This window comes from Rhea americana, unplaced genomic scaffold (assembly GCF_003343005.1).
Source record: "Rhea americana isolate MKP2758 unplaced genomic scaffold, rheAme1 scaffold_68, whole genome shotgun sequence".
In the NCBI taxonomy this organism is placed as follows: domain Eukaryota; kingdom Metazoa; phylum Chordata; class Aves; order Rheiformes; family Rheidae; genus Rhea; species Rhea americana.
In genome coordinates, this window is record NW_028186845.1 from 245,286 (window position 1) to 272,194 (window position 26,909).

Below are 26,909 nucleotides of genomic sequence, written 5' to 3' on the forward strand. Positions count from 1 at the left end.
TCACGTGGGGGCTCTAGGTTCTTTGGGGATTTTTGAAGAGCATTTGAAAGCAGACTTCAGCTTCTCCGCTAATTTCCAATCAGCCTAATGCTTTGTGATGCAGTGTGCATACAGCCACAGGCAGATTTGAATGGGCACACTAGGGGATAGAGTGGAAATTTCTTGCAGATGGTATTTCAAAACATGTTAGTGATTCAAGTTAAGTTACCAAAAAAAGACAAATACTTTTGACTATAGAAAGATCTGARCATGAATTTTTAGCCATTTTTCATGTAAATGAAAGGACTTATTTTAGAAGTGAGTGGAAACAGTTATAACATTTTTTTATGTGTCTAAATAGATACAAGTATTAGACTATGATGACGTATTTCTAATTATATTTGCCTGAGAAAAGTCAGAAATAGCTCCCTGAGCTATAGGGCCTCTTACTTTATGTGTATATTTTGAGGAGTCTAATAATCTGAAATCTAAGGGGTTAATCCTGTTTGCAAGTGAGGACCACCTGCATATGTTAACCACRCATATGCACTGGACCATCAGTTCCTGATTGTGAGTTCTCAAGGCTTTCTACAATACAAATCAAATAAATTTTTTGAGAAGGGAGAGGAATCAAGCCTGACAGAGCAGTAACAATATAAGAAAACACCAGATCCATGCGTATGTTCTATGCTTTTTTCCTATCCAAACTAACTGCACTGTGTACATAAATTAATCCTAGTTGCACAGGCTTGGAATTTATAAAGAAACAAAAAGAACAAAAATTGTTATCTAACTCTCAGGTTTCCTGTCCCATGTTTCTCAGCGTAACTTCATGGAGAGCTTTATCCTATCTGAGAATCTGCCTCTATCCTAGCTTGAAATGGTTCTTCATATTACAAGACAAATTCCTATAAATTGGAATTTTTTTTCCCCTCAGGAAATGAGGTGGAGAAGAGAGARTTCTAAGGTTTAGAAGGCTTTTATTTTAAAAAAAGCTGCTGCCATTACTCATTCTGCAAATTGTACAGTTATGAAGTCCAGTTGTTCAATCTGAGAACATGGGAAATTCCTGAGAGCAGAAGAGTGCTGGGAAACGCATGACCCTGTTGCAAGGGGAATTAATGTGATGGTTAGGGCACGGGAGATGTTTTGGGGGATGATTTCATGCAGCATAGGTTAATCAGCCTGTGCAGACTGTCATTCTCCTAATTCCACTGTCAGGTTGCATTTAGAAACCTGGTATCTGTTGAAACACCTTTTGTTAAAGTTGTACACAGGAGATTAGTATAAAGCRCCAATTGGTCTGAACAAATCGGTTCCCACCACAGCAAATACAAGAGAGCTTCTAAGAAGGATCGGGAAGAACTCACATAAAACTTACAGAAAATAAGATGTTACTTTTTTTTACATGATATGTTTCTGGTCGATATTAAAGGACATTCTTCACTAATGTAGCAGGAAGTATTCAGGATTAACACGGGAACAAAGATTTGACCTGATCTCTTTCTGATGAATGTGTGTGATTTTTTTCTTGGATTTTTGAGTGCAAAATGAGAGAAAAAGGCAAGCAGGCATGAGAAAAGAGCTGCTGGGAAYCCCAACAGTATGGATTAGATTTAATATCACTGTTTATTATAACCCTGAGAATGACCATTGACATCAYTGTGTGCCAGAAGAGCAGGGGATGGATGATAGTAGTTGACTTCTCTTGGTTCCCCTTTAATATGAAGACTGAAGCACCATGAGATGAGGAACGACACATTATGCACCCAGACACAGTTAGGGAGGTGTCTTTATTTTAATGAACAACTTCTTTTTCAAGGCTAGCTGCTGAGGCCCAGGAGCAAGAAGTGAGGCCAGGGAAGCAACGGAGTCAACTAAGAAAAAGTTAGTCATCTAAGTTGACCATTTGCAGACTGCAAAGTCTTGGCATAGGAGTTTTTAAACAGTGCGTTCAATGAAGATGATCTCTCGTACCTGCAGGAGCAGTGGAAAGGGCAGTCATTTCTTTGGCATTACKTTTTGTTCTTGCAACACTGTCATTCTGTTTGCTCTTTTGAAAAGAATCAGGCAATAGGGCTCAAAATTGGCTTTAGTTGCTTTGGCGAATTTTTGCTTTTCTGAGTACCCAAAAATGAATGAAGAAAGGAAGTTACTATTAATGCTGAATATCCAAATACTGACGGGAGTGTCATAGTGCTTGCAGACGTAGAGGAAAAACTATCTCAATTTATTTTGCTGTCGCTCGGGGAGGTAAAACAGTCACSCCCCGCCCCAGACCATTTGTTCATCAGTATTGACGGCTTTATGGATCTGCCTAGCAAGCTTGCAGCACCAACCAGGGTTGCACCTTATCTTGTATCTGCACACCCCCAAATAAGGTAAAGTGAGGAAGAAGGAGAAGGTGTTAATTTTCTTCTGTAATGATAAGTTAAAATGGAAGCTGTTCCACTGGGCAACACATGTCTGGGAAGGAGTAGCCGTATTGTGAAGATACCCCTTACCAGATCATATAGGCTGKTTAGGAAAGTTACTGTGGCTTCTTTTTAGATTAGTTGTAAAAGCAATGAKCTGCTTGTTTCAAGATACTTAGAGCATCAGTGTTTTGTACCAGTGCTCCTTTCTTCACATGTGTGAGTACTTACATGATTCATATAAAGTATCATCTTTGAGCTGAAAACAGGACAAAGTCAGAGACAGTCTAGAACTCCAAAGTTTCCTGTTTTTTTCCTTTTGGATAGGGGAGAAAAATCCACCCTCAATAGAAAGAGAATGTAGTGGAGTAATACAGTTAATACCATCTGTTGAGGAGGAGAGTTAGTTAGGAAGGAGCTGGAAGCTCATCAGTTTTGTAGCCTGTCGTTGCTTTTGCTGCTGACTGGTCAGCAGTTGAGTCCTATGCTGACAAAGGACGTGTTTGCAATTTGACACGTTTTCGCTATTGTGCCAGTGCAGAATTAGAGAGTAATAAAAGTTTGTTTCTGCATTTGAAAAGTTACTATTAAATCTAGCAATACCTGTAAAGCCTCCGTGGTCTTCTGGGGAAAGAAATCGGGCATTGAGCTGACCTATAAATTTAACAAGTTAGTTGTCGTGAGTTTTCTGCTGTTCCCACTGAAGTCACAGCAATGTTTAGGTACTAAAAGGTAAGCAGGAATGTGAGATTAATCTGAGCCCTAGGGTTCAACTGGGGTCACAGTATGCATTGACCTGGTGGTTAAAAGTAGTATTTGCCAGCAGTAATGAGCAAGGAGTGAATAAGTTTTTTTAATATTTATTTTCATCCTTCCATTGACCGTAAGCCCAACAAAGGGCTGTTCCTCTACTTTCTCCTGCTGCCTGCTGTGCTTRGAAAACATGAACAGACTACTGTACAGTCTCCCCAGTATGGAGTATGTTGGGTTTGCTTTTGTGCTAGAACTGCAAACGAGGTTGCTGCAGGCCCAAAAAGTTTATGAAGGAGAGAAACTCGCTGTCATTTCCATCCCAATGGTTCATTGGAAAAACATATCCTGTATTATATACTTTAAAGATTCATGAAGCAGCTTTAATTTTGTTTGCATTTCTTCYTGTCAGAAGTCTCTAAATGTATTGCCAAATCCATTTCCAAACTCAGTATGTTAAGGTCTGCAAGCAGAAYTCATTTTTGATGTTAGCAAGTTTACAGACAGGAGAGGAGACAGGAGAAGGGGACTGGGAAAGATTCTCTTTCCCTGGTAATCCACTGAACTACTAGCACTGCTGTAGTGCCAGCTGTTCACAGAAAATAGTGCAACTCAACAGGCTGGAAGACTAGGCYGGATAAAAAGAGGACTTCACACATTTCTGCTGGATCAGATACAAATGGAACAACAACAATCAAGGAATGAATGAAGGTTTAGATGAAAGGTTTCCTTGTCTCATGATTTTTTTACAAGATTCTGGTCTGTCAGCTGGAGAGTCTTTCCTGTTTCTTTGTGCCTGTGTAGACAGTGCTCACAGTTGGTCTTAAGGGACTGAGAAATTTTAATCTGAGAAACCATGCAAGGTTCTATGCAAGGGAGACCATGAATGAAAATCATCTCCAGAGTAGAGAAAAAGGATCTGACATCCCGCTCTCTGTCACGTACAAAGGAAATACCTCCAGGTTGCCAGCCAGGCTCTGCAGTAGCCAGTACAGAGCAAAAACCCTCAAAGATTCTTTCCAAAACARCAGCAGGATGCCTCAGGCTTGAGGCTTAGTATGTTGTATGAGAGGTGCCTGAAGGGCTGTTTCACATATCAGGTCTAATCCATCYTCAGCTGGTCCATGAAAACGATTAGCTGTGGCATCGCCAGCCTTTGCTTGGAATCACTTGTCCTAAGTGCGTCTAATGCCATGTTTCCTTCTGCAGCACATACATCTACCCTGGAGAGAGCCATTGCTCCGTGTGCAAACCTGAATTCAGTTGCYGGTTGTGCACTGTAAGAGCTGACCGCTTGTAATACTAACGTAGGATCACAGTAATAGCAAACGTGAGTGATGCCTGGCCAGCTAGACAATCGCTAACTGCCACATAGCTCAAATCTCTGCTCTTTGGTAAGTTCTTCTGGACTTAGTAGTGTTAATGAGGTCAGAATTTGACTTTCAATTATTGTAATCGTCCTCGCTCACCCGGTAGCTGCAGTTCATAAGTGATCAGGCCTGCAGCAAGGAAGCATGGAGAGCTTGGCAGAGATCCCTATTCCCTGGCAGGGTGCTGGGCTTAGTGTACATGCTGTGCACTCTCTGGGCAYGGCAATGAGCTTCTGCCCCCAGCAAAGAGCTGCCTTGAACACCAGTGTGCTTTACTACATGTTGTTGGTGCTGCCAGGAATGGATGATTTCTTATGTTCTTAACTAAGTCCTTTTGGTGGTCAGGTTGAAGCATGTAAGGGTCTGTTTGCTGGAACACCTTTATGCAGTTTAAGATCTTCATCTTCTGGTTCTTCTGATCTCAAGTAAAGCAAGAGAAGTGTCTAGTTTGATGCTAAGCTTCTCCATCTGTAGCTCATAGGTTTCCTGCCTAACGGTTTTGCTCCACATCCAGACTACTGCTCCAACTATTTTCTGAGAGGATGCTTTATGCCTTACTAAAAACAAGTTATGGCTATGCTTTTTTCCTGGGACATCTCTAGAGTGATCTCTCATCTGCCACCATTCCTCAAGGCCAAAGTCGAGGGCTGCCCTGAGGACTTCACAGTTCTTCTGGCACTCTGACCTTTCAACACTGCATACAGGAAAGAGCACATTGCTGTGGGAAGGGAGGATGCTGTTCTGTTTTGCACTGTAAGCTGAATCRAGTTAGTCTGATATGCCCTAGAAGTCAGAAAAAGCAGACCTTTCATGCTTCCTCTATCATGTTGGCTTTCCAGACAAATACACAATTTTGTTTGTGGCCCACAGATGTCAGGAAATTTGAATGTCACCAAAAGCAGGTGGTGTAGTTAACTGGGCATCACAGTCCATCACAGGTGAGAAGCTATAACCAGCTGGCAAGGATGTGCCAACTACCATGAGCTCGTCTTTCAATGGTGCAAGCTCCAAGATGCCTAGTTGGAAGTGTAATCGTCGTAGCAACACCAGGCTCCCTCTTTTGTGGCTGAAAGGCCTCGTGTTCAGCTTGCAGCAATAACCTRCCCCTTCAAATGAGGAAAAACAAAATTTTTGATCTTGGAGTGACATTGCGTTGCCAGAAAACAACAATTAATTAGTAACAAACCATTTGTTGCCTTTTTTTTAAAAAAAATTATTCCATAATTTTTATGCCTTAAGATTGAATGGCTCTGATCAGGTATTACTGAAGTTGTTTCTAAGAGTCTGCGCTGTGCTTGCCGTAGCACGAGCGACTGGGTTCTCCATTGCGATGCACTCAGTCTGTTGTCAGCATCCTGGMAGGAGCAAAGTTGTTAAGACACTGTAATGGTACAGCGGGCATAGTAGTTCTTTGACTGTATAGCATAATTGCGTGCGACTATTGCTACTGTCACTGTTTGGCTTGGAGTGTCAGTTGCTGGTTCGTGTTTCTTGGAATGAAGGAAATATTAACTGTAAATTGCTGTGGCTAGGATCTAATTACCGAATACATTGGGAAACATTTGGGCGCCAGTCCAGGAAAGCACTTAAGCACCCACTGATTTTTTAAGAGAAGGCCCATTACCTGGGATTACTGGTGTTCTCAGACATCCTTTGAAGTGTTTGTTAGTGGACCAGCACTTTTTCCTGACTACCTTAGCACATCCATCTCATTTTCTGAAGTGGTTGAAGGTGGTGAGAATCCAAAGTTGACTGGAAATCTATAGGAGATAGACTTCTACATYGCTGATAAACTTTGAAAAGTTTACTCAGCTGGACAGCTTCTATTTTTTTTGCTGTTATTCAGTCTTGCTGTAATAGATAAAATTACAACACCTTTTTAACCTCTACCAAATTCTGAGATCTGCTTTTGTTCGTCTRAGTCTTCCTGTTGCAATTGGGTTACCCTAGATACTGTAATTTGTAATGATTGGAGCATTCTTTCCAAACGCAGACATAATGCAGATTTTCAGCTATGTCCTGCTGACAGAGAAGGGGGAGCATTCTTAGAAGGAAGGTTACAGTCAGAAGTGACACGAGTGACTTAACCCAGGAGGGATAATGGATTCAGAACAGCCTGTTATCGAAAGCAGCCCAATGGTGCCCTGCAATGTGGGTAGTCGTTGAGCCCCAAGGCAGGAATAGAGCCTTGTAAGAAGGAGTGCACTTAAAATCGCATCGCTTTTAGGGTAATAATGCGTTGTGTTTAATATGAAGAAGAACAGATAGATCAAAAGTGAAGGTTATGATTTAGATGTTCTGTTTTTAARTGTTGAGTTGTAAATACCAATCTTTTCAGAACATATGCAGGAGAAGAGAGGAGTAGGGCTGGAGATTAGCCCTACCTAACCTATCAGTCTGGACAGATAATTATGTCTTAGTCCCCAAGTGTTACAGTCCACTTACCAGGAAAAACAAATACTTCTTCCTTCAGAAAAACTCAGCAAAATTTCTTGATCAGAAGGCAAAGCAAGCCCAGCCTAAACCACTGAGCTCATGCACTGCTTCAGGGGTTTCCAAATATTTTCTAACCAAGATATTTTGCTTCTTCTGTAACTACTGCTCTACCTCCAGTGCCGTTTTCCCCTGCCCTTGCTTGCCCCTGTGCATTGCACGTACTGTTTTTGCTGCCCTCTCGTCCTCCCTGTTCCTCCTCCTCCTCTGCCACAGCCTCCCTTTCATCCCTGCAGGCTTCGACTACACTTTTTTTTCCTTCCCTTCTTCCCTATTCCTTTGAGTGCTGAAGCAGGAGCCAGGGTGGGCTCCCTCTGCCTCACTTTCCCTGGTGGCACACTCACTAGTTGGTACCTATCTGATTTACCAAGATGCAATTTGCTGTGCCCTGCTGTTACAAGTGAGGCATGGAGGCAAATTGCTGCCAGATCAAAGATGTCCCTCATCAAGGGAAATCTTGCAAGGTCTGTGCTTTTAGCTGATGGCTCTTTTGTGTTACAGAAATATTCCCGATGGACTTCTTTGATACATTGGTGTGGTTAAGAGGAAAATCACATTCAAAGAGAAAGTCAAAAAAGGAGGAGATGTCAGAGCAGTCACAGCTCCTGTAAATCTCTGTCCTTGTTCTGGATTTATTTTTAGATTGTACACAAATCTGACATAGAAGTTCAACACAGTGGTCTTCTTTATGGTGCAGGCCACTAGCAAGCAACCAGGATGTAGCCATAGTAACACCATAATCAATGCCAGGTAGTCCAGGTCTCTCAGCAAAAAGTGCTGGGATGAGTAGGAATTATGAATAATTGCTCTTTTCTAGAATTCATAACTGATTTCCAGAGGTTACCCAGCAGTCAAGCGGTTGCTCTCCCCCCACATCCAATAGCAGTGGATAGTGGAGAGAAAAGTGATCATTATGCCAAAGTAATGAGGAAAGAGGTCAGAAAGTTTGATAAGAGCAAGAGAAGTCATTTCCTGTGATATCATTAGCTGTATTTTAGAGAACAGGTTTAGTAATTGCTATGGTAATTCTGAATGGCTTTTGACTGTGAGAGCATGTAGGTAATTTTTTAAAATTAGCATCTTTGCTAGTGGGAGAAAACTTCATTAAAACAAAGCAGCAGGGTGCTGCAGAGGGGCACGGACGGGGTTTGGGGAAAGCAGCTGTTTTGCTCCGTACTGTGTGACTTTGCAGATCCCTCCTCCAGGCCTCAGTTTTTCTTCTCAAAACGGTCTGTGGTGACTTATATGCATCAGTGAGCACGCACACAAGGGAACTGGGAATCTCAGGAATTAGCTGAGTACTGAGGCRATACCTCAGACAGGGCAAATGAGTTTTACAAATATCCCGCTATAGACAAATCTGTACAGCAGATGAGCATCATATGTTTTTTTACTACTGCACAAGCAGCAAATCAGAAATGGAAGCAAATGGTTTTTGTCTGGGCAAATCTAAAGTTCGCTTGATTGGGTCCTGGTTTTATGAGATCTAACTCAGAGCTAATGGCAGAACTTTGGAGGTTCCCCTGGAAGCATGGGCAAGCCACAGCATAATGGTGTTTTCCAGGGTATTTTTCAGCACAGTCGTTGATACTCCTCTGGTTTTCATGAGAAGCTTTTAACCCTCCAGAAACTGTGTTCCCCTGCAAATCTATATGCGTGCAGATAYGGTTCCATTTTCACCAAGCTGATGAAAAATTAGCTGCCCCCAGCTATGCTTCTTCTCTTCAGTTTTTGCCTGGTTTTCATTTGCACTCAAATGAAGCTTTGCTTCAGGGCTGCCATTTATCCAGACAGGTTAGAAAGAACAAGGCGGCGAATGCTGGAGAGTGAAGGAGGATGGGAGGACGATGCTCAGTGCTTTGCTGGGGCTTTACTTCTTCCTTTGTCCTCTCCAGGTGCAAACAGATGACTTACCCCGATGACCTGCCCCAGATCTCCGTGGTCTTTATATTCGTCAATGAGGCGCTGTCCGTCATCCTGCGCTCCGTGCACAGCGTCGTGAATCACACCCCGTCGCACTTGCTCAAAGAGGTCATTCTGGTGGATGACAACAGTGACAATGGTGAACACGTGTAACTTTTCCTCTAAATATTGTGTCCCTAATGAACGTGAATTGCARATCAAAAGAAGTTTGGTTACTTCAGACTTGTGTGCATTTTTCTAACGTTGGGCTGGAACACTGTTGAGTTGGCCTGCATTTAAACAGCTAGGGGAGGAAGGTCATACATGCAACCACTGATTTATGGCTCGATAATAAGCCCAAGCATAAACTGATAYAAATTAACTTACATCCTTTGAAGTCAGTAGAATTTACAAGAGTTTGTGTCTTTGATGAGACAGTCATTTGACCAGTTTCACAAAGCTGTGAATAAAAATTATTTATATGACAAATAAACAGTATGTGGATAAACCCTACTGATTTCATTGGAATTCCTCACAGGATGAATGGCTTTTGTACAGGCAATTTTAATATAGAAACAACCCTTTTCTCTGAATTTTCAAGTCCAGAAGAATATCATCATTAATAGACCAAAAGTTTAAATTCTACTTCCAAAGAAAAGTAAGGCTACAGATTCTCCTTAAAGATAGTTTCAGCTCTTTTACATGGAGGCACAGCCTACTTTTGCTTGATTTCTGTGGGTGGTAATAATACCATATTTTGCTTCTGATTTTTTTTGATGTAGGAAATGGATTAGATCTGAGAATGAAACAACAAAACGGATACGCAGCACCTGCAGCTTACAGGTCATGTAATTCATTAATGTAAAAATAGCACTTCTATTAACAGCCATCAAAGAGAAAACACGCACAAGTGTGTGTAGGCTGCTAGCGATCCACATGTTTTGTAGGACACTAGGGCAAGGAGTGCCTGTAGGAGGCAGATGGCTAACAGTCTTGCTGTGTTTCAAATTGTTAGAGCGTAGACTCCTAGAACTGTTGCAGCTTCCCAAATCATATTTGTTAAAGTAAGGCTTCAGGTTTAGCATTTCCTCCACTACTCAAGAGATTTAAAACTTTCAGTTTTTAATTGCTGTTCTTTTTCAAGAGCCCCAAAGAGAACAGAGGATTGAAACAAACCATTGAAATACAAGTAAGCCCCAAAATAGGTAGGCTTAAAAAACCTCATGTCCAATTCTACTTTCAGTTACAGCAGTGTAATCTATAGAGTAGATACCTAAGACTGCAAAGTGTTTCAGTCAGTGTAATAAGGAGAATTAGACTCCTGGTTTCTCAGTGCRCTCTTAGGTAGCTTTTCTCCATCGTTCTTCTAAATAAGTGGAGATGTATCAGGTCTTTGATTTGGATGGTGATGATTCTGCTGTGTTATATGGGTCAGAAAAAATGAAGTTTCTCGTGTCATGGACGCTTCTACAGGTTTTCTTAATAAATGTATTTGAGTAAAGGTCTGATGCAAATAAGTTGTAGTATAAATGAATTATTAAATTAGACTTTTTTTYTAACTATGTAGACCATTTTAGTAATTTGCCTGTTTATAAGCCTACTGAAATGAAGCTGAATAAAGGAATGAAGGAGTTCTGCCCTGTCTGTAGTTGAATGACTGAAACTGAAGGGAGAAAAACGAGTCTGTTTGAAATGTTCAATGTCTGGTTAGTTTAAAGAGTAAGAAGCCGGTGCTTAGGAGTTTTAATTCTATTTAAGAGGGAAAGCCATAAAATTAAGGGAAATTGATTCTGTCTGAATTAGGTCTTGACCTCAAATCTATTGAAGTTACTTGTCAAACTATTACCGATCAGTATAAATCRGAAAAAATCCACCAATGTCTTCCATGTTATACTGCTGTAGGGTCAGAATTGTTCCTATTGAGGCCACTTGCAGCCTACTGGAAATGATCAGAGTGTTGGAATAGTAATTATTTAAAAACATTTAGAAAAATTCTCCCAAACAATATGCATATCCTTGAGGCCATATTGTACCTGTGTGAGTCTACAGTAACTGCGCTGATATGTTTAGGATTTCTTCTAGCTGATACCCCTGGAACTGATTGCTGCCACAGTTGCAGTACTTGGTTTGTATCCACGAAGGCAACTAAAGATTTGGGAATATCTAAGGATTTCTTTCCCTGTCTATTGCAGAATAAATCAAATTTAAATGTAATATCAAGAGGCTGTTTTTTTAATTCTCAATATTTTTGTGTTTGTTTGCCCTGCAGTTGAGCTGAAATTTAATCTGGACCAGTACGTTAATAAGCGATACCCAGGCCTGGTGAAAATAGTACGCAATAACAAACGAGAAGGACTGATTCGAGCCAGAATCCAGGGCTGGAAAGCAGCAACCTCTCCTGTCGTTGGTTTCTTCGATGCTCATGTTGAATTCAACATTGGCTGGTAAGAAGTTCTGATGGCATCTTTTACATTCCGTATTCCCGCAGGGAGAGCGGTACTATTACACTCTGCCCTACCTCTCAAAGGCTGCAAAAGAGATTTGCTCAGCCACAGGGGAGCTGAAGAACTGCAGGGATGAGATGGCTGTAGGCAGGTGTTATCACATTAACAATTACATTTGAATAATATTCTTGATTGTTGCAACGTCACTGACAGTCTTCTGCAAGGGCTGCAAGATCYTTTAGAAGCTGCTCCAGTACAACTCACTGGGAAGGGAAGCAGTTTAAACCACCACGAGCCAGAGGCCTCCAAAGCAGGCAGATGAGGAAAAACCTTTAAGGAGGTTCTGAGCTCAAGGCAGATGGATGCTTTTAAATACTTGTATTTTATCGCCCTGTCATTTCCTATTGTTTCTTCTTAGAAATTTGAATACAAACCTGATTTTKTCATAATTTTTTTTGTATTTACATTTGAGGGGAACATTGAATTATCTCCTTTGCTTTTATTGGGGCTTGAAATTACCACACCTTTCCTCATCTCCTTTGTTTTGGAAGGGAGCAATATTAACTCTGGCAGGCACAGTTTTCAGCTTTATGGGCCAGATCTTCAGTTGGAGTAAATCTTTGCAGCACCACTCAGTGGCCAATATTTGGCATTACTGGAAGTCAAGTCTGAAGGAAATGATACGTACAGTCAGCTGAAAAAGGCTGTAGGGATATGCAGTAATGCAAAATGTGTATTTTTGAAAGTGGGGCTGCTATYTGATAATGATGATGCAGGATTATGGTGGAGCGATTGTGTTCTGCRGTTTTCTGAGATATCTCGAAGTTAAAACTTAAAAATAGCTGTACTTACAACCAGAGGGAAACTTAACTGAGAAGGAATAGAGTGTTTATTTTTATGTGTTCATGAATATCTTTATAAAATGGAAGCTGCAATAAAATAAGTCTTCTTGTAGTACACCTGGTTTATATTCACCCTTTCTTTTTTCCTATCAAGGACTATAATAGCAGTTGTAGTAATTTTCTGGAAGCTTAAGAGCTGAGTTTTATTTATGCATTTATTTACTTTTAAGCAACTGTATCTTTCCAGTCATTACAAATATTCATGTACAGTRGTATCAGCTACTGGGCAGAATCTGTGCTGAATCCTGGCAGTGATGAGAGCATGCTCTGGGTGCTCTCCTGGACACACTGAACTTTTCTTTCAGAGCAACACATGGAGGCTAGTAGTGTTCCCTTTTAATATTCCCCCCATTCTTCCCTTCCACCTTTGGGCTCACTGACAACCATCTCCATCTTTGTTCTACCTGTTTCCTCCTGGTTTTTATTCTATCCCTCTGCAAGTGCTCATGTGATGGCCTGTCATCTTGATTTTCATCTCATCATCTTTCACTTAGGAGGGACTGGAAGGACAGCTTCTGTCTGAGCAGCTTTAACCCCTATCCCATAACAGTATCAAACTTGGTGGTCRTGCGTATCTTGTTAAAGCACTGCTGTTCTTTTCTCCTAGTTAGTCTCCCAATTTAAAAGCATGTTCATGTATTCAGAGGCTACATGGATTGCTCTTCTTCAGAGCTGTCTATGGATTATTTGTGAGTCAATTAAAAAGAAGCCAATTCCTTTTCCAACAGAAAAGAACATTAACTTTTTGTTTGGTTTATATTCCACCTGAAAGTCAAGTTTCTACAGTACATTTTTAGTTTTCTACYAATTCTATTAATTCATAAAAGAATCAGAGGAGGACTTCATCATTTTCTTATGAAATATGCAGGACTGTGACAAGAAAAAAAAACTTTCCTTTAAACAATTGTTGCTCTGTTTAAGGCTTAGTTTTTGCCTTATATTGTACTAGAGAATTTTACAGGCTCTCGCAGTATAACTCTTCAGGAGCACTTCTTCTAAACTAAAATACAGTCTGGTAGGATATTAAAAAAAATACTCTACAACCTGGCAGGTCAAATTAACTATTGAATTATTTATTTTACTGTGCTTAATTGCTACTTTTTTGCCTCTCAGATGTTGAAACATATTAGTGCAGAGCAGAGATTYTCTACTGACCTGTTCCCCTTAAGACTTTTGGTAGTGTGAGCTAATTCTGATGCTCATACAGCAGAAGTAGAGAGGTCTGGGTAAAAGGGCAGCCATTACTATTAATTCTCAAAGGGAWTTTTAAAATAAAAGTATGTAAAAATGTCCCCACACAGTTTGTATGTAAAATTCTACATATCTTGCAGTAGCACTGTTTCTAATGGTGACTCAACGTCAACAGAAGCCAGTGTCTAGAACAACATTCCAGCAAAACTGATAGCAATGCAATGCTCTGAGCTCTCAAAATACACCCATGAATATTCACTGATGGAGACATCCTTCCTGTCTTCCTGACTGCTGCGTTCTGCAGTCGGAAAGGCAGTGGGGCAAGTGTTCTGGGGTTGCATAATTGCAAGGGGGAAATACTAGTGGCCAAGAGATGAACAGGAACAGGGTGGAAGGTGGCCCTGTGAAGGCAKCAGAATCATACTGCAGCTACATTTTATTCTTGCTCCTGGCAGGGCTCAGCAAGGACAGTGGCACATGGACATGCTCAAAACCCCCGGCACTTGTCAAGTGTACTCATTTCAGTCTTAGCATAAAGCAGTGTCTGCTCTCCCGCTGTCGTGTTAGCTCAGAAAAGACAAGAAGCTTTTTTTTCTTCCTTTCTTTTTCCAGTACTCTTGGAAATTGCTGTTCTTTGGTCCTCAGTCCCAATTAGATTTCTATATATTGTACAGCTRCGATGGGGAAAAGTAGCTACTTTCCCTCTGCCTGTATTTTTAACTGTGGTTTCCAGAGAAAGCYGTGTTACACAGTTGTGCTATGAGGGAAATGCATCTGTCTGTCAGTCTCCATTTTCAGCCAGATTTGACAGAAGGCGAAAGGTCTCGGAGAGATTACGTTCCTAGAGGAGCTGTGGAAGCAGCCAATTGAATAGCACTCCAAATCAGTACTGCTGCTGAAAGGCTGCAGCAAGAATTCGTAGTGCAGAGAGCTGTTAAAAGCACTCCAAAAATGAGGGAAATACAGGTGAAAGTTTGCACCTGGTCAGCCATATGATCTCCCCAAGGAGAGAGATGGTTGCAGTGTCCAGACCTTATAAAGTCCATTATTCATCAGTCATCTTTGATTCCTGATTTTGTGTGTCCTGTGTTCTACAGGCAATACATTTTTAGAGCAGGAACAGACCAGGAGTGCAGTGGAATTTGAATAAAATTTTGATGGGAAGAGTAAATGGAAACAGATGGTTCTGGAAAAATGAACRATGGGAAACTGCCCATGTTACGATACTGGAAAAGCGTTACTAAAAGACTCCAGTAAACAGGAATATAGGAGGAAGTCCGTATATAGCAGTTTACTGGAAAGGCAGATATTTCTGTGTTTAAAAATACATCTTTGCAGAAGAAGGAAGGTACATTCCTGTCTGAGGGTGTATTTAAATCTGTAAAGTTCAGTTTTGCCTTCATGTCACTCAAGATTTCAGCAGTCTTGCTCTGTGTGCAAGTCCACCTGTTGTGCATTAAGCAATACACAGTAACGCTGGGTACAGAGYGTCTCATCCTGGCCACTAATTATGCTGCTGGAGATATAGAGCATTATATAGCCTCCTGCCTTTGAAAGGTGAGAGAGAATGTGACAAGGGGAAGAGAACTGGAATACGTGATGTTGGGGATCAGAAAAGAAAAGACAGTAGAGATGGGGTGTTAATTCTGTGGATGAGAAAGAGGACACGTTGAGTGAAGTAGGGCAGAAATTGTAAGTGAAAGACAGAGAAGACAATATATTGGCAGCTGTAAAGAGAGTGCTAGGAGGCATAAAAGAAGATATAATGATAAGAGTATTATACTTGCTTCCTATCTTAGGAATTGCTTTTGCACTTACCAGAGAGCATTGTAGCACTGAATGCAGTTATGCAGTACTGTAGTAATTAAAATTTTGCCAGACAAAGGAGGAGTATCAATGAGGAAGCAGTGGAATACAAGAATTTCATCAAAAAATTTCAATATACCAGAGAGACAGGGAGAACCTGACATGAGAAAGGACCTGAACTGTATGTCTAGTATCCATCAGTCTATGCCACACACAGACCATCATTATAGATTATCCCCGAAGTTGGCAGTGCTTTAAAAAGATAGAAAATGGGGATTTTAATGTACTAAGAAAAAGTGCTAGAGATCAAGGTCCCCAGGTCTGTGGATAATACTTTATAGGTGCTGTTTTATACTGTAATGTGTAGTGTAGTTTGTTGTACTGGCTCTGAGTAACAGATTCTCAATAAAGTATGTGATTTCCTCCTAGACTTCAACTGTCTTTGTTCATCCCCACTAATGGAGACATGATTGTGCTTTGGTAGGGCAAAGCCACAAGTGCTTTGCTCCCTGCTTAAAGTTCCCCTGTTAATGTTTTCAGACAATATATTGTAAGCCAAACTCTGCTAGCAGGTAAGCTCTTCATGCTGCTTTTCCAGTTGAGCTCACACGGCTCTTCAGAGCACCTCCAAGATCTTGATGGAGGTGAGGGTAGTAGTTCCTAGTGCCTGTCCTGTGCAATCCTTTCACTGCTGGAGGTTCACAGGAATCACTTCTACTCAGGACACAGTCTATTACAACCTCACTGCTATCATGTTGAGTTTCGCCTGGGAAGTTTTATGTAGGTACTACTCACTTAGGATCAATTTTGTAACTTAGTGGAATACATGTTTCAGATAGCAAAGGTGTCCTAATATTAGGAGTAGAGGGAAGCAAAGAAGAGGTCATGTGGGCTGTTCAGATATATAGGGAAGTGCCARCTTGCATTCAGAGGACGTGCCAGAAAAGCAGCTTCAACTATTCATCTACCTGAACAACCTAGACCATTCATTGAAGCATCCTCACTGCTTTTCGGTGGTGCAGAAAAGAGCTATTCAGATTTGGCAGCCAAAGAGCTGATCTTTAACTTTCCAGCAGGCATTTCTTCAACGTTTACCCCTTTCTGGCTGGGGGCTGAAGGTCTGAAAGCTTGCAGGGCCTGGAGGAATGCTGATAGAGATATCAGGTGCAACAGATGGGGAATTTACTCTYTCCTCTTAGCGAGGGAGTATGATTTTTTTTTTTTTGTGCTCTGAACACTTATTTACAGGAAAGGTATTTTGCATGAAATATTCCTCACTTGGCTTCAGTGAAGAATTATATATGTCAGTAGATTTGCTTGTCTGCATCTGATAAATATATATTGTCAGTGAAATCTGAGGCAGCATAGAAAATCACATGCAAAATTGTCAGTGAAATCTGAGGCAGCATAGAAAATCACAAGCAAAATAAGCTTTCAGTTTACACAGAATTTTTTATTCAATTTCTGTGTTAAGTTTTTACTTCATGATATCAAGCAGTGGTGCAACCAGAGTAAAGTACAGTGTTAAACCCGTTGAGTGATAAAATCTATCAGGTGAGACCATGGTGTCTTTCATTTATGTCTTACATGGAAGAGAGCTTGCCAGAAGAAAAAGGAATTCTGTTTTGTGAAAGGCAAAACCAAAAAAAGTGGAGGGGATTTTTTTAATATTAGTTCTTCATTTTTGGGGGAGTAAAAATTAGAATGGTGATGATAGGAAAAGAAGACATACACTTATCTCAGAACAACCCAAAGTCTAAGATAGTAGGCTAATCACTTGTGATAGGGACAGAGATAGGAGAAAACTTAGGAAGGGGTTAGATTTTGGACAGATTCAGAGGAAGTGCCATTTAGAAACAGAAGGGGTTGTTGACAGATGCATAACATACCTAAGAACTGACAGGAGCTCTAGGCATTTGGGGTGAGCTTCTTGGTCAATGCATGTTGGCAAGCTTTTGCAGATGTTGTAAGTCCATTGAAGTGGGCGAGTTGTGCAGCTGAGGATCTGGCCTGTGGCATGCGTGTGATTGCTCTTAGATCACATGTTTATTTTTGCATTGTGCCTTTTAAAAAGTCTGCTTGAAGTCAGCAGATGCTTTACATATTTAAAGGGAGAATTATATAACCATGTGTGCTGAGGAGCTCATTACTAACTAGTTTTCATCCGTGCTCGGGAAGAAGCTGTTCTTTGCAGATTTGTGAAAAAACAGACTTTCCCATTGGCATAGACGCTCTGGCAATCTGATTAGGATGGCAGTCTGATTAGGATGTAGATGTTTGCTGTGAATTTCTCTGGAGTTTGAGCTCTTCTGGGTTGGTCCAATGTTAAACACAGAATGCATGYATGTACAGAGACAGAATAGGATTAGAGAAGCCAGTCTGAGCACTGTATGACCCCTGCCATTGCTCTCAGTTTTCTTACTGCCTTATTTTATACTCTAGGTTAAATTCTGCCTTCCAATTCTTTTAGCAACTCTCATGTTTCTCTTGGGAGTGCTTACTGTTTGAGGCCCTCAGTACTGGCACTGCTGGAGCTCCTACTGAAGTCAACATGGGTGCTCAGCACCTTGGAAAATCCAGATCCACCAGTAGGCAAAAGCATKAAATGCATGAAATGCATGTGCTGTGTTCTGTGATGTACTCCACAGTCTTTGACAAATCAAGACAACGTTTTGTTGTGATTCTGCTCCTGATCTGGGATTCCTTCCACAAATTCCCTTTGAAAGTTTCTGCAAGAAGGAGTTGCTTAGCAAAGCACCTGTTGCGGATGTGCCTGCCAGCGTGTCCTTGTACCTGTGGGGAGCCCGCTGAAATCATAGGAAAGCCATATGCTTTATGGAGTTTGAACTGTGCACTGTCAGCCGCAGGGTTGAGGCCAGGGAATGAGACTTCAGCAGTGTGTAACTACGTTTCTGGGGCTGCTTCAGAGAAATAAATCCCAATTAAAAATACCCATTACTCCAGTGGAGTCTCTAAGAGAACTAAACTCTGTTCGGTTTAGTAACTGTTCTCTCTCTTCTGACTTCAGTGATCCACTAGCAGTCTATTCAGAAAAAAAGAGGAGAATGCTGACAAATATATATTTTTAGAGGGCATAAAAGGGAGGAACATTTTTGTCACACAAATTCCAGGCAAATAGTCTACTAGGTTTTTATTAGATGTGAAAAGACTGGATGAGGCTAAGTACTATCCTTAAAGCTGAACGTTGTGATTATGTTTAGTTTACAGAAATCCGTCACGTCTGTGAATACGCCTGGGAGAGCTTTCCTCTTGTTCCGATTAATAATTTGTCAATGATGTGTGCTACTAAGTGCCTATAAAGCAGGTTGACTTAGATACTGGCTAGAAATTTAATATATCTGCATCTGTGAAAAATAGGTATGAATCTCAAAATTCACATCTGGCTCATGCACCTAATCAGTGAAGGTCTGAATCCTGCCCCACTGCCACCACTAGTGGTTTTGACAAGAGTTCAACCATGGAAATGCTAATGGAAGTAATTAGGGTTCAGTAACATCTGTGGAAAGGAAACACTCAGGGACCATACTGCAGCTCATCAGCACAGCACATTGCACCCTCTTGGATTTCATCAGTCTTTTCCACTCTGTCCTTTTTGTCCTGGGAGCTGCCGGGAGCACATGTCTTTTCCAAATGCACAGTGAAGACAAGACAAGAGGAAGAAAAAATCAGGAAAAGATTAGGAAAAAATCAGTATCTATAAAAAGGATGAGTAAATCCACGTAATAGTTTAGAAGCTTAATATTAAGGGAAAATAGAAATTACTAGGAAAGATTTCATCCTAATCCTTTCAAAAACCCTAACCAATTAGTCAAAGCCAGAATTACCAACTAAGTTGAGAAGAGACAGTCCAGCTCAGTCCACACAGACAGGTCATTGGGTAAGTCCATTGAATTCAATCAAATTATGGCAAGGCTGGACTTTACTAGAAATGCCTCACAATAAAAAATGACTCATGTTTAATGGATTACTTAAGATGAGCAGTGCAAATACAGTGCATTATCCAGTCCTATTGAAGCTTACTGCACTTCATTAGATAGACTGGCTATCCAGTTACCTAGGCATCTTGGCAGGTAGAAAAGCAGAGCACAAGCAGTTTCAGTGGTGTGAGGGCACTGGCAGAATTTGAGGTTCAGGTGTTCCAGCAGATCTCATTGAGATGAACAAGGACTTGGTGTCTGAATATCCCTCTCCCAGTCACTGCAATGGGATGGGAAGCTGATAAAATGCAGTTTCAGCAGTTGCTTTCCTACTGATTCATTCTGTATGCTTGCCATGGTATTTTACTTCAGCTGTAATGTGAGAGTAGGGATATCAATACTGTAGTAATATCTTCAATATCCACATTTCTTGTGTGCAGGACCCTGAATTAGAACTTCAGCCATCACGTGGACAGGTCTCAGGTACCTCAAGGTTCGTGCAAGTTCAGAATCTGAAACAGCAGGCCAGCAGATTGATAGACATTCATGAAATTTCGTCATACAGTTTGATCAGACTCTTGTACCAGAATCTAGAGAACCATTCAGTTCAAGCCATACGCCTTGATAAACAGGGGACTTCAGTCAACTACAGAACCAAGGATGAAGTTTGGGAATGTCCAATCAGAGTTGGAAATGGATTGGGATTTTTTGTTTGTTTGTTTTGTTATGAAGAAAATGAGGAGGACCTTGCTTAGTATTTCCAAGGTACAAGTTTCAGATGAACACGATGATTCTTTCTCTCACTGTTATTGAGTATGGATTGAAACAGTCAAATTTTAAGATGTCTTGCAAAGTCTAAATTACCCTTACAGTCAAAATAGACTCCCGTGGAACATTATTCATCTCGCCTCTTTTCACTGTCTACCTTACTATGAGAAGAGTGTTACTATAAAAGTGCCTGTATCTGTCTCTGTCTGCTGAGTATGAAGGCAGGGCAGGCAATTACCTTGGATGTAGAGGTCTGTTTTGTAGACATCTGACGTTAAAGGAGAAGAATTCGGTATCTCGTTTAGCTTTTTTCTTTACGTGATCTCAGTCACCCTTCAAAGTAAGATACTTGACAAAGTGAGCACAAAAGGAAGAGGTCTAGAAGTAAATGTAGACACTTCAGAATAACTTTAAGCATGATGGACCATATGGTTAAAGGGTCGTGTTTTGTATCAAAATAAATTTGTGGAATTGAAGACCTTAAGATTTGGTGACCAAAGTATGCTAATGAAGAAAGGTAAAGTAGGTTTAAAATCTCCCAGTCTTTCAAGACCTGTTTCCTGTAATGGTATAAATAGGAATGACAGAATTTGGTTCTTATAGAGGGACATGCAGTGAGTTTTCATGTGTTTTCAGAGCAGATCTGGAGAGACTAAGCTCAAACATAATGTGTTCTTGCTGATTATGGGAGTGATGGGGTGCAGCTCTGTGTCCTGTGATATGCACAAGATCTGGCTGGAGGATCCAGTCCCTCTGCTCTGTGACTTCCCTGCTGCACCAAATCTGTCCAATCAGTGCCCAAGGGATGCAGGTGTACGTCATCTTCTGAGATGTCATATGTTTTGCAAGGGCACTTGGAGTCAATTTTGCGATGAGGACCCTGATAATGGTTATTGTTAATTATTGCAAATTGACTGTGCCAAAAGTGAGGGAAGGGCAGCAAACTGCCCTGAATGACTGYAGAGCTGGCTAGCTGGGCCTCTTTCTGTTATTCTTCCATGATTATTAAAYAAACACAGATAGGAGACAGCTCCCAGGATGAAAGAGCAGCAGGGTTCTCTGCCCTGTTGCCCATCGCTCAGAGTGGGGACAGGGACCCCCTGTCCTCTGGGCTCTTGCTGCAGGTTCTTCCCACTTGAGAACGACCTGCTCCAAGATGATGTGTTTTTCTGACAACCACAAACAGAGGAAGTTCCTTTTCCAGACAAACGGTTAGTGGCCTGTTGTGAGTGACATCTATACCTGTTTGGTATTTTGGAAGCTTTAGTTTCTGAGGCCAGAAGGGAGGGGAAAAGCCTCTTGCTGATAATATACACAGCAATTCACAGCCACGGATGGAGGCACATGCTTTGTGATGAGAGAAGAGTGCTGGGCTGGCATCTCAGTTATTCTGCTGTAATTTCTTCTGCTGTCACTAAGCTGATGAGTGCAGCTATGATACGAGGAGAACAAAGCAGATTAATCTTTTCCTCATTCTTCCCTGCTTTCTTGGAGTAGCAAGAATTTTTCTGTTGGGCACCTGCTGTTCTTTAAAGCAGTTAATCTCATAACTATAATCTTGTGTAAATAACAGAAGCTGCTTATCCTGATTTGGTAGGTCACATTGGCTCATTTTGAGTGTGCATGAGTGTTGCCTAAAGATCTCATGAATTGGCATTCTAAATAATGTACTGCACTGTCCTGAATCTCTCACATCTTTCTTGTCTCTCAAACAGAAAAAAAAATCTGCTTTTTGTCTGGGATGCAGTGCTTTAAATGCCATGCAACAAAAAAGAAAAAAAATAGCACATGATCCTGCTGATCAAGGAAATATTTTAAAAGCAAAACAGTATTTAACAACCTGTAAGGAATAGGGGGTCACARTACCTCCCCCTGGCAGTGATGCACTTTCATGTTTCTGTAGAGGGCTTTGGTATCTTGCAGGACTGGACTTAGGCAACAGAAGTGCTGCACCAAAGATTGCCGTTGGGCAGGCAGTAGTAAGAAGGATCTTAGGCCATTCCAGTCATGAGGGATGCATTGACTTATTTCCACAAGAGGTGAAGTAGAGTAACAAAACAACGTATGTTGCATACAGTATGAACAGCTTCTAGTTCATAACCTTCTTGGCCAGGCTGGCAAGGGGGTTCCTTCAGCTTGCACAGTGGTTCCTCTCTTCCTGCCTTTGCTCTGATCACCTTTTTTTTTCAAGCTTCTATATTCAATATTACTAGCATCCAGTTGATTAAATTCAAATGTCATTTTTTTTGGAGGAATCAAAATAAAACCAGTTTAATTCTCTGTGACTTCTTTCTAGAAGAACTGCAACAGCTTATTGTAAAAAAAAAAAAAATCTTTTTGTAGAAAAACACCCTTGTTTTACATTGTTTTGTGATATTTTATTTGCAGTAGCTCATCACCARTAATCAAAGGCATCACTGAAACTATGTCTCTTTGTACTGATAGAGGGGCAAGTAGGAAAGAAGGAAGTAGTAACAAGACCTCATTTAAGTAAAATAGAATCCATGTACACAAAATAGGAACACTTCGGCTGTACTCAAGTACAGAGAAAATGCTGTCTTCTCATAGAAGAGATCAGAAATCTTCAGACTGAGATAGGATGAAAATGGAGATCGAATTAATTTCCTCACTTGTCCCTTTCTGTTAGCCTACATAAGAAAATATATGGTAACAAACAAAATATAAAGTAGTAGCGTTGAAACTACAAAGGAACAATTGCTTTTTAACCAACAACAAAAGAATAATGATAAAAAAGTGAGTGTTCAAACTCTGACTACCTCTGTGAATCCCAGCAAACCACCATTCCCTCAGAAAAGAGAGATGTGAGAGAGCTCTGCACAATCTTCAAAGCTCATTTCAAGGAGAAACAGTTACCAAAGAGTGAACTGGTGGCTCTTTCTGATACAGCTGAGATCTGATACTTTCTGCCCTTATATAAGCGTGCTACCTTTTGGGATCAGTTTCTCTGTAAATTCATAGCAACTTCAGACTACCTTGGCGGCAAATGAATGTTTGCACTGAGGCTTTATCCTTTCCGGAAACACTCTGCGATGTAACTTCTCTTGAAAGCACATTGATGTTTTAAAGCTTTTTGAAATGGAAATGACAGCACATTTTCTGCAGCTTGCTACCTTTGCACCATCTGGCAGTTGAAACCCTCTCATCACCAAAGATGTTTTAGAAGGCGTAATGTGTCCACACTTGTCATTCAAACTAGATCTGATGGGGTCAGTTCTTAGAAAACAAGATTAAAGCCTCTGAGTAACCTTCAGACTCATTCAGTCCTGGGTGTGGGTGGTGGTGTTCTTCAGGCCTTGTCAGCAAGACCATACTAATGTTAATCGCTAGCAGGTGTCCTTGTGGTATAGCCAGCAGGAGATCATTTACTTCCAGTTGGTGACAGTGTGCCTCAACGCATGCCTAGTGCATGTTGAAATGACGACCTCCAGACCTCAGAATAAGTGTTTGGGAAAACTTTGGGTTGTTAAACTCTGGTAGAGTGCAATATGCTCTACTGACCTTGAAGATGAAGGACTGTATTAGAGTACAGTTCCATGGAGGCAATAATTCATGTGTTGTTGCTGTGTGAGTTATCCCTCACCAAGCTCCCTGCTTGTTCAGGGTACAACACCTTCGGTCACCCTAGGCTGCATCACGGGCTGCCATCTCACTGGGTTATTGCTTGCTGGGTTAGAGAGCTTCACCTCATTGAATTGCGAAAGGGTACCTGGGATTACTGCATGGCTCTAAAACATTTTGCTATTTTTATTGTTCTCAGGGTGGAACCTGCACTTACTCGAATCAAAGAAGATCGGAAGCGGATCATCTTACCAGCAATTGACAATATCAAGTACAACACTTTTGAAGTGCAGCAATACGCCAATGCAGCCCACGGCTACAACTGGGGGCTGTGGTGCATGTACATAATCCCACCACAGGACTGGCTCGATAAAGGGGATGAGTCAGCTCCCATCAGGTAAATCTCCCATGYGCTGTCACTTTGATGCTAACAGTGTTTCCATCAGCTGCCTGCCGAAGGGGGATTTAAGTGAAGTAAGGCTGTAGGTTTTGTGCAGGGATACTAAAATGGAAGTGAGCAAAACAGAGGCTCTGTGAAGCCATGGATGTGTGTGTCACATCTCAGGGCTATGCCACAGCACTGTGTATGCAGAAATGCAGGTGCTCTCATTGTGAAACTATGTTTTGGGCTCACTTTGTGGCCTTCTAGTATTTAGCAGGATCTGCAGGATCTATCTTATCTTTTTTTCCCCGCACCAGTGGACTCTAGCATGAATATTGAGCCAGTTAAATGTTGTGTGTGTGAGAAATATAGGTATTTCTAATATGATTTCAAAGAAGCTAGCTTCGCTTTGGGGCTGTCGGCAGCATTCTTGGATATCGGCCCAAACCAGGGCTTCCCAGCAGCACTAGTAGATGTGGTRGCCTTGCCTTGTTGAAGAGTTGTGCTTTTCTTGGAGAGCCTTACATGTTTTTCTGAATTTTTCCATTGGATGAATTTCAAAAAGAAACTGGACCATGTACTGAGAATRTCATTCTATTTTTCTCTGTGAGATAACATTCTACATGTCAAAAGTGAATTTTTTAAGGAAATGCTTCTTCAGGAATAGTGATGGTATTTTTGTGAATTGTTACTGTCAAAATAAGGAAACAGGAGTGGAGGAAAAAAGAGAAAGGAGGRATTTTTTCCCTTTGTTTGAAATTAGTGTCTGCTAGCTCTTCGTCTCTGGTGCAGATGGCTGTCTCACAGCTCCTCTGAGAGGTACCATGCAGGATGAAGGTTACTATTTTTAGTAACCATTGAAATAAATGCTATAAAAATATGAAATCTAAATGTGCGCTTATGGCTTCTTTGCCCTATTTTTGATGTTTCTTAGGAAAAACTCRAATTACCGCCTTGGAGTCATCTTCATGTATTTCAGTCTCATCCTAAAGTGAACTGAAACTCCTCTGTATCATCACAGTGGAGGCTCTAGGAGAGAAAATGCTCTGCTTTCCCTTCCTGCCATCGCAGAGCTTGACCTGTCAAGTCCCAAGTAGTCCATTTCGCTTCTAACAACATACCAGCTAGAAGCATCCAAGTGGCCTGATGGAAGTGAAAGGRCGTAGACAGACTGCTCACATTGCAAAGTGTTGGGTTGGATGGGGCCATCTTGCAGGATGCAGCCCTCATACAGAGGGTATTATTTCAATCTGTATTTGAGCAAGTTTTGCAAGTTTCTCTTAGGTTCATTCGCATGCCCTGTGACTGCAAAACAGAACTATACAGTAACTTTAACCGTATTTGTTATGGGACAGCACTGTCCTTCATCACTGACCCTTTGCTCAGCTTGAAACCTCAATAAATAGGGAAGTAATTACTTAGGAAATCAGTTTTCCTAGACAACATGCTCTGCTCTCATCAAATTGTTTAAAAGTGCAGCTGTTTTATGTCTATTTCCACTCATCCCTGAGAGATAGTTTATTGATGAAGAAATTAATCAGGCAAAGCTTTCATTTCTGAAATCAAGGTTTCAGTTTTTTATTCCCAAGGGGTTTTGCATACTTCATTACATCCACTTTATACATGGAATCACTGTATTAATTTTCATGAGTCATTCTAGTATTTGAATGTCTTCTGTTCTGGAGACAATGATTACATAAACCTCAGCTAGTTCCTTGGACATGATTTTCAGTGGTGTTAACTAGCACACTCCTAAAGTATGGGACTTTCATCTGCAAAGCATTTCTGGAAATCCAAACACAGACCTTTTTAATAATGAATAAGGAATCTCATCCTTGTAACACTGGAAGAAGAGTTAGATTTCTTTCAGCAGTACAGACCTCCTAAGATAGGCTTTCCTCACATTCCTTCAGTCCACAGACTTGGACTGAACAGGTCCAAAAAAATCARGTGCTGAGTAGTGTCAAAATCTGATGCACGTAAGTGACTGGCTCCCAAGAGCAGCAATTTTATTCTGAGCAGAACCTGAATGAAGAAACTCTCCAACTTGACAATGCATACACTGYCCAGAGAGAGAGATGAGACAAGTAGAGCTACGAGTAGAGCGACTGACCTTTGCTGACGAATACCAGGAGCACTGAGATGTTCTAATTGAAAAAGTCTCTCTCCTGCAAATTAYGAATTACGTGCCCTAAAATGCAGAGACGTCAGTGTCGAACTGTGAACACGAACACATCTCCCTGGGAACATGTGCTTGGAAGGCAGTGATGTAAGAGAGTGGAGCATCCACTTGATAGCCACATGGTACTGATTTCTGATGGGCATCCTGAGCAGGAGCASCTGGGTGGGTTTTTCTAAAGCATTTGGCTGTATTGCTTTGTTATGCCTGGCTATAGAAGCACAATGCAATTTTGTGGCCTTTAAGTGATATGYCAGTGTAATTATAGTAATGGAAAAGAGAGAATATGTGAGTGTTATTGATGAAAAGGATCAAGAAGTCTGGTTTTAGAACTGGAATTTGAAATAAAATCACACATGATGGGAGCTTACTGTAAAAATTATAAGGTGCATTTTCAAAAGGAAGAGGAAATCAGAGGAATGAGCAAACTTTTGCAAAAATCTCTGTTAGTTTGACACAGAATTTGTTTTTGTAATGAGATTTCTGTGCTCTATGCAGCAACTGTGATCTCCATTTCAGTTTGGTTTGCAAGGCATGCAAAGTGGTCCACACTGAAGCTATTTGGCTCTTTGTGTCTGTTTGGCCCATTCATAAAATTGCAGGACTGTTTATCAGATGACAACTCCATTTGTTTAATCCTTGCTGGCACTGTCCTTTCTAAGGTGTCCACTGACAGTGTCTTCAGCAAATAGGGGTTTTTCTTGCACTGGTTTGTGCATTTTGTAGAAGAAAAGGCTAATAACTAATAACCTCACGACTGGTTTTGYGGCTGGTGTAGCTGAGTACTTACTCCCAGATCTCTAAAGGGATTT

General features: G+C 41.0%; 1 protein-coding gene across 2 annotated transcripts in view; it reads left to right on the forward strand.

Annotated features, from left to right (window-relative positions):
- Positions 1-26,909, forward strand: part of GALNT9 (polypeptide N-acetylgalactosaminyltransferase 9) — a 154,155-nt gene that overhangs the window by 45,475 nt on the left and 81,771 nt on the right. For both annotated transcript variants that reach the window (XM_085321073.1, XM_085321074.1), the window contains exons 3-5: positions 8,902-9,068; positions 11,178-11,352; positions 23,736-23,933. In XM_085321073.1, the coding sequence (XP_085177199.1) occupies positions 8,902-9,068; positions 11,178-11,352; positions 23,736-23,933 (540 nt within the window). The remainder of the gene's footprint in view (positions 1-8,901; positions 9,069-11,177; positions 11,353-23,735; positions 23,934-26,909) is intronic.